Source organism: Colobus angolensis, unplaced genomic scaffold (genome assembly GCF_000951035.1).
Source record: "Colobus angolensis palliatus isolate OR3802 unplaced genomic scaffold, Cang.pa_1.0 Scaffold96, whole genome shotgun sequence".
NCBI classification, from domain to species: Eukaryota; Metazoa; Chordata; class Mammalia; order Primates; family Cercopithecidae; genus Colobus; species Colobus angolensis.
Genome location: NW_012123598.1, coordinates 565,924 through 574,080, shown reverse-complemented (window position 1 = coordinate 574,080; position 8,157 = coordinate 565,924). Strand labels below are relative to the sequence as shown.

General features: G+C 46.1%; 1 protein-coding gene across 2 annotated transcripts in view; it reads left to right on the top strand.

Annotated features, from left to right (window-relative positions):
• The window catches only part of USP29 (ubiquitin specific peptidase 29), a 14,515-nt gene extending 8,516 nt beyond the window's left edge, over positions 1-5,999 (top strand). For both annotated transcript variants that reach the window (XM_011932412.1, XM_011932411.1), the window contains exon 4: positions 3,055-5,999. In XM_011932412.1, coding sequence (XP_011787802.1) covers positions 3,071-5,809 — 2,739 coding nt within the window. In that variant the 5' untranslated portion in view covers positions 3,055-3,070 and the 3' untranslated portion in view covers positions 5,810-5,999. The remainder of the gene's footprint in view (positions 1-3,054) is intronic.
• The last annotated feature ends 2,158 nt before the right edge of the window (positions 6,000-8,157 follow it).

Here is an 8,157-nt window from a genome sequence, read left to right as displayed (position 1 = left end):
TTTCCATTTGCTTGGCAAATCTTCCTCCATCCCTTTATTTTGAGCCTATGTGTGTCTTTGCACATGAGATAGGTCTCCTGAATACAGCACACCGATGGGTCCTGACTCTTTATCCAATTTGCCAGTGTGTATCTTTTAACTGGAGGCATTTAGCCCATTTACATTTAAGGTTAAGATTGTTATGTGTGAATTTGATCCTGTCGTCATGATGCTAGCTGGTTATTTTGCACATTAGTTGATGCAGTTTCTTCTGTGCCATTGGTCTTTATATTTTGGTGTGTTTTTGCAGTGGCTGGTACCGGCTTTTCCTTTCCATATTTATTGCTTCCTCCAGGAGCTCTTGTAAGGCAGGCCTGGTGGTGACAAAATCCCTCAGCATTTGCTTGTCTGTAGAGGATTTTATTTCTTCTTCGCTTATGAAGCTTAGTTTGGCTGGATATGAAATTCAGGGTTGAAAATTCTTTAAGAATGTTGAGTATTGGCCCCCACTCTCTTCTGGCTTCTAGGGTTTCTGCAGCAATCCACTATTAATCTGATGGGCTTCCCTTTGTAGGTAACCTGACCTTTCTCTCTGGCTGCCCTTAACACTTTTCTCCTTTGTTTCAACCTTGGAGAATCTGATGATTATGTGTCTTGCGGTTGCTCTTCTCAAGGAGTATCTTTGTGATATTCTCTGTATTTGCTGAATTTGAATGTTGGCCTGTCTTGCTATGTTGGGGAAGTTCTCCTGGATAATATCCTGAAGTGTGTTTTCCAACTTGGTTCCATTCTCCCCGTCACTTTCAGGTACACCAGTCAATCATAGGTTTGGTCTTTTCACGTAGTCCCATATTTCTTGGAGCCTTTGTTCATTCCTTTTCATTCTTTTTTCTCTAATCTTGTCTTCACGCTTTATTTCATTAAGTTGATCTTCAGTCTCTGATATCCTTTCTTCCACTTGATCAATTTGGCTATTGATACTTGTATATGCTTCACGAAGTTCTCTTGCTGTGTTTTTCAGCTCCATCAGGTCATTTATGTTCCTCTCTAAACTGGTTATTCTAATTAACAATTCCTGTAGCGTTTTGTCAAGGTTCTTAGCTTCCTTGCACTGGGTTAGAACATGCTCCCTTAGCTCGGAGGAGTTTGTTATTACCCACCTTCTGAAGCCTACTTCCATCAGTTCGTCAATCTCATTCTCCGTCCAGTTTTGTGCCCTCCTTGGAGAGGAACTGCGATCACTTGGAGAAGAGACATTCTGTTTTTTGGATTTTTCAGCGTTTTTGTGCTGGTTTTTCCTCATCTTCATGGATTTATCTACCTTTGATCTTTGAGGCTTACGACCTTTGGATGCGGTTATTGTGCGGGGGTCTTTTTTGTTCATGTTGATGTTGTTGCTTTCTGTTTGTTAGTTTTTCTTCTAACAGTCAGGCCCCTCTTCTGCAGGTCTGCTGCAGTTTGCTGGAGGTCCACTCCAGACCCTGTTCACTTGGGTATCACCAGTGGAGGCTGCAGAACAGCAAAGATTGCTGCCTGTTCTTTCCTCTGGAAGCTTTGTCCCAGAGGGGCACCAGCCTGATGCCAGCCAGAGCTCTCCTGTGTGAGGTGTCTGTCAACCCCTGTTGGGAGTTCTTTCCCAGTTAGGAGGCACAGGCATCAGGGCCTCCCTTGAGGAGGCAGCCTGTCCCTTAGCAGAGCTGTTGTGCTGGGAAATCCCTCTTATCAGGATCAGCTGCTCTCTTCAGAGCCAGCAGGCAGGAAAGATTAAATCTGCTGAAGCTGTGTGCCCACAGCCATCCCTTCCCCCAGCTGCTCTATCCCAGGGAGATGGCGATTTTATCTGTAAGCCCCTGACTGGGACTGTTACCCTTCCTTCAGAGATGCCCTGCCCAGTGAGTAGGAATCTAGAGAAGCAGTCTGGCCACAGCTGCTTTGCCACGCTGTGGTGAATTTTGCCCAGTCCAAACCTCCCACCCTCCTTAGTACTGTCCAGGGAAAAGCGTCTACTAAAGCCTCAGTAATCATGGATGCCCTTCCCCTAACCAAGCTCCATCATTCTAGGTCAACTGCAGACTGCTGCACTGGCAGTGAGAATTTGAAGCCAGTGGTTCTTAGCTTGCTGGGCTCCGTGGGAGTGGGACCTACTGAGTGAGACCACTTGGACCCCTGGCTTCAGTCCCCTTTCCAGGGGAGCGAATGGTTCTGTCTCACTGGGGTTTCAGGCACCACTGGGGTACCAAAAAAAAAAAAAAAGACCAAAACTCCTGCAGCTAGCTCGGTGTCTGCCCAAACAACTGGCCAGTTTTGTGCTTGAAACCCAGGGCCCTGGTTGTGTAGGCACACAAGGGAATCTCCTGCTCTGCAGATTGCAAAAACCGTGGGAAAAGCGTAGTATCTGGGCCAAGTAGCACAGTTCCTCACGGCTTCCCTTGGCTGGGGGAGGGAGGTCCCTGGCTCCTTGCACTTCCCAGGTGAGGCAATGCCCCACCCTGCTTCTGCTCACCCTCTGTGGGTTGCACCCACTGCCTAACCAGTCCCAATGAGATGAACTGGGTACCTCAGTGGGAAATGCAGAAGTCACCTACCTTCTGCATTGGTCTTGCTGGGAGCTATTCCTATTTGGCCATCTTGGCCCCTCCCCTTTTTTAAATTTAAAAAATTTTATGTAGCGATGAGGTCTCCCTATGTTGCCATGCTGGTTTTGAACTTCTGGGCTCAAGTGATCCTTCCACCTTGGCCTCCCAGAGTGCTAGGATTACAGGCATGAGCCACCGTGTCCAACCAAATTTGTGTTTTCTTGATGAGCAGTGATGTTGAACACCTGTTCATATCTCTGTCGGCCATTTGTGTCTTCTTTCTCGTCTAACAGCTCCCTTGAAACAGTGTGTGCCCTCAGTCTATGTCTTCTACAGAACTGGCATAGCTTCAGAATATGAGCAGTTCGCCAAAAGAGTGTTTTACTTAGAGCATAAGAAGACGAAAAATAAATCATTATTATATGTGAATGACGTTTTTCATAAAACATAACTGTTAATATATTTTTGGCTAAAATGCATGTGTGCTTTTCTTCTTTAGGTTACATAAAGAAAGGATGATATCTCTAAAGGTACGTGGATTCATCCAGATTTGGAGCCAGAGGACTGGGATGACTAAGTTGAAAGAAGCTCTCATTGAAACAGTGCAAAGACAAAAGGAAATTAAACTGGTGGTCACTTTCAAATCTGGAAAATTTATCAGAATTTTTCAGCTGAGTAATAACATTAGAAGTGTGGTCCTTAGACATTGTAAAAAAAGACAAAGTCACCTGCGTTTAACTTTGAAAAACAATGTGTTCTTGTTTATTGACAAACTATCCTACAGAGATGCTAAACAGTTGAATATGTTCCTGGACATAATCCATCAAAACAAATTTCAGCAACCCATGAAACCTGATGATGATTGGAGTGTGTTTGAAAGCAGGAATGTGCTGAAGGAAATTGACAAAACTTCATTTTACAGCATTTGTAACAAGCCAAGTTATCAGAAGATGCCTTTGTTTATGTCAAAATCACCAACACATGTGAAAAAAGGGTTATTAGAAAATCAAGGTGGGAAGGAGAAAAACCCACCAGCATCTGATCTACAGATGAACGAGGACATTCTGAAGGAACATAACCCTGTAGCAAACAAGAAATATATGACAGATTCCTTGAAATATATACAAAGCATTAGGAAGAACCCATCAAGTTTAGAGGATTTAGAAAAAGCTAGCGATTTGAAACTCGGGCCTTCATTCAAGACCAACTCTAATGGACATCCTAACCTAGATGAGACTGTTCTTGCAACCCAGACTCTTGATGCCAAAAATGGTTTGACATTTCCATTAGAACCAGAGCACAGCCAGGATGACCCAAAATGCAACGAAGCCCAGGTGCCTCCTGACTCTCATTCAGAGCAACTGCAGCAAGGGTTCCCCAATTTGGGAAACACCTGTTACATGAATGCAATTTTACAATCGCTATTTGCAATTCCATCTTTTGCTGATGACTTACTCACTCAAGATGTCCCATGGGAATATATTCCCATTGAGGCTCTTATTATGACCTTGACCCAGCTGCTTGCTTTGAAAGATTTCTGTAGTACAGAGATCAAGAGAGAATTACTTGGGAATGTTAAAAAAGTCATTTCAGCAGTTGCAGAAATATTTTCTGGCAACATGCAGAATGATGCACATGAGTTTTTAGGTCAGTGTTTAGACCAGCTGAAAGAAGACATGGAACACTTAAATGCCATTTTGAATACTGGGAAAAAATGCGGGAATGAAAATTCATCTCCACAAATGCATGTTGGTAGTGCTGCCACCAAAGTGTTTGTTTGTCCTGTTGTTGCTAATTTTGAGTTTGAATTGCAGCTCTCCATTATCTGTAAAGCCTGTGGTCATGCGGTTCTCAAGGTAGAACCTAACAATTATCTCTCCATCAACCTGCACCAAGAAACAAAACCACTTCCTTTGTCCATTGAGAATTCTCTAGATCTTTTCTTTAGAGAAGAAGAGCTTGAGTATAACTGTGAGATGTGTAAGCACAAGAGTTGTGTTGCAAGGCATACATTTAGTAGGCTCTCCAGGGTCCTTATCGTTCATCTGAAACGCTATAGCTTCAACAATGCTTGGTTGCTGGTGAAGAATAACGAGCAAGTGTATATTCCCAAATATTTAAGCTTATCTTCTTATTGCAATGAAAGCACCAAACCACCTCTTCCCTTGAGCAGTCATGCACCTGTTGGGAAATGTGAAGTCCTGGAAGTCTCCCAGGAGATGATTTCTGAGATCACCAGCCCATTGACACCATCAATGAAGCTGACCTCAGAATCCAGTGATTCCCTGGTTGTACCTGTTGAACCAGAGAAGAATGCCGACCTACAAAGATCCCAGAGAGACTGTGGAGAAGCAAGCCAAGAGCAGCATCAGAGAGACCTGGAAAATGGCTCTGCACTAGAGTCAGAATTGGTCCACTTTAGAGACAGGGCAATCAGTGAACAGGAGCTTCCAGTGGCTGACTCACCGATGGACCAGGAAGACATTTCTCTTCCTGTGATCTGTGAAGATGGAGGGAAGCCGATCAGCAGCCCAGACACAAGTCTTGTTGAGGTTCATCTTCAAGAAGTGCCTCAACATCCAGAACTTCAGAAGTATGAGAAAACCAATACATTCATAGAGTTCGATTTTGACAGTGTCATGGAGTCTACCAATGACTTTTATGAGTGTAAAGAAAACAGGATTCCAGAAGGATCTCAAGGAATGACTGAACAGCTCCAGCAGTGTTTTGAGGAGAGCATAATAGAGGAATTTCTTCAGCAGGTCCCACCTCCAGGTGTTAGGAAACTGGATGCCCAGGAACATGCAGAGGAGACTCCCAATCAGTCTACAGAATTAAGACTTCAGCAGGCTGACCTGAACCACCTCGGGGCATTGGGTTCTGATAACCCAGGAAACAAAAACATTTTAGATACAGACAACACAAGAGGTGAAGCCAAGGAACTGACAAGAAACGTGAAGATGGGGGATCCTCTTCAGGCCTACAGACTCATCAGTGTTGTCAGCCATATTGGGAGCTCCCCAAATTCAGGTCATTACATCAGCGATGTGTATGACTTTCAGAAGCAGGCCTGGTTCACATACAACGATCTATGTGTATCAGAAATCTCAGAGACCAAAATGCAGGAGGCGAGGCTTCACTCTGGGTATATCTTCTTCTACATGCACAATGGAATTTTTGAGGAGCTGTTAAGAAAGGCAGGGAACTCTCGGCTACTTAGCACACAGGCAGGAGTGATCCCTCAGGGGGAATAAGAAGACGACTCTTTGTACAGACCTGCTTGGCAAACTCACTCGGCCTCACTTCATCCTTGGAAGAAGAATCCTGTACTTCACTCAGAATGAAGGAACAAGTATCTCAGGTTGAAAACTCAATGGAAAACACTTATTTTGGGGTATATCTATTTTAACTGCTTCAGACACCTAGATCCCAGAACTCAGGTGCATATGCATATTTTCCCTACAAGATTAGAATGGTGCTCTTCATGTGTTGACACAATGGTTTTCAAAATGTTCTCCCACCGGCAACAGCAGCAGCTAGGGACTGATTAGAAAAGCACATTCTTGGGTCCCCCTCCAGACCAACTGACGCAGAAACGGGGTGTGAGCCAGCAATTGGATGGAGATGCTAGTGCTCATGAGAGTTGGAAGAACACCGGTAATGTGTGGAGTATCTTGGTGTATTTTGCTACTGTTGATATGGATTGTTTATGTTAGATAAATGATTTTCATCGAATTTTTTGCATTCCTTTATTTTGTCCCACTGAACCTAAGACTAGATAAGAGTCACTCCAAAAGTGGCAGCAGGGACATTCCAACAAGAGAGTGCCCAAAACCATTCTGAGAGCAGGCCAGTTGCGATTCCAAAGAAAGAAGCACTAAACACCAGAGGGGTCTGTCCGGAGCACTGACGAGGGGGAACTTAGAGAGTGCTGCAGCATATCCTCAGGTGGACAGAGAGAGGAAAAGCATGGCCAACTGGCTGGGCACTGTCACTCATGCCTGTCATCCCAGCACTTTGGGAGGCCAAGGTGGAAGGACTGCTTGAGCAGACGAGTTCAAAGTCAGCCTGGGCAATATATCAAGACCCTGTCTCTACAAAAAGCAATTTAGCAGCCAGGCGCAGTGGCTCACACCTGTAATCCCAGCACTTTGGGAGGCCAAGGCAGGCGGATCACTGGAGGTCAGGAGTTCGAGACCAGCCTGACCAACATGGTGAAACCCCATCTCTACTAAAAATAGAAAAAGAGCTGGGCATGGTGGCGGGCGCCTGTAGTCCCAGCTACTCGGGAGGCTGAGGCAGGAGAATCACTGGAACCCAGGAGATGGAGGTTGCAGTGAGCCGAGATCACGCCACTGCACTCCAGCCAGGGCAACAAAAGCGAAACTCCATTTCAAAATAAATAAATGAATTTGCTAGGCATGTCTCAGCTACTCAGGAGGCTGAGGTGGGAGGATCACTTGAGTCCGGGAGTTCAAGGCTGCAATGAACTGTGATCGCACTCCAGCCTGGATGACAAAGATCCTGTCTAAAAAAAAAGGTGGAGGATGGTCTACTTTGGTGTGTCCACTGCCGTGAGAGGGTCAGGGTATGGGGTTTACATAAGTTTATAAGGAATTTGGTCGAGGGCGGGGACCAGTTTCTTTTAGTGTTTTGGGCAGCAACCTAAACCTAAATACCTCTATCAGTGCCTGGGATTGTTTCAGGCTCTGGTTTGGATTCAAGCCTTCTGGGAAAAACCTGCAGCTTGGCTGGTGAGAGTGGTCAAAGCACTCCATGATTTTCAGTCAGGACACAAAAAGAAAGCAGGGGGCAAATAGTTTTCCTTTGTAAAGTTATGAAAATAATAACCCAACCAATACATACACCATTGGCTGGGTTCCACATGTGTTTGCGACTGGTTACTAGTACAATTTGCTATACAGCAATCAACTGTATTTACCATTTTCCAATAATTTCAGGTCATAACATCAGGGTTATATGAAAAATGCGGTATATTAAATATCCGTGTGATTTTTGTGAATTCAAAAGCACTGTAAGATGTTGCTCATGGCCGGGCGCGGTGGCTCAAGCCTGTAATCCCAGCACTTTGGGAGGCCCAGACGGGCGGATCACGAGGTCGGGAGATCGAGACCATCCTGGCTAACACGGTGAAACCGCGTCTCTACTAAAAAAAATACGCCGGACGCGGTGGCGCGCGCCTGTAATCCCAGCTCCCCGGGAGGCTGAGGTCGGCGGATCGTGGGTGCTCGGGAGTTCGGGGCTACAGCGCTGTGTAGAGCGGGCGTCCGCACCGGGCCTGGCACCAACATGGGACTCCCGGGGGAGCCCGGGGGTACCAGGTTGTCTAAGGAGCGGGGGACCAGGCCCAGGCCGGACACGGAGCAGGTCAAACTCCCCGTGTTGGGCGGCGATGGGACCGCGCCTGCGAGCAACGCCTGCGGTTCCGCCCGGGACCGACCAGACCCGGTCTCTAAAAAAAAAATACAGAAAACTAGCCGGGCGATGTGGCGGCACCTGTAGTCCCAGCTACCCGGGAGGCTGAGGCAGGAGAATGGCGTGAACCCGGGAGGCGGAGCTTGCAGTGAGCTGAGATCTGGCC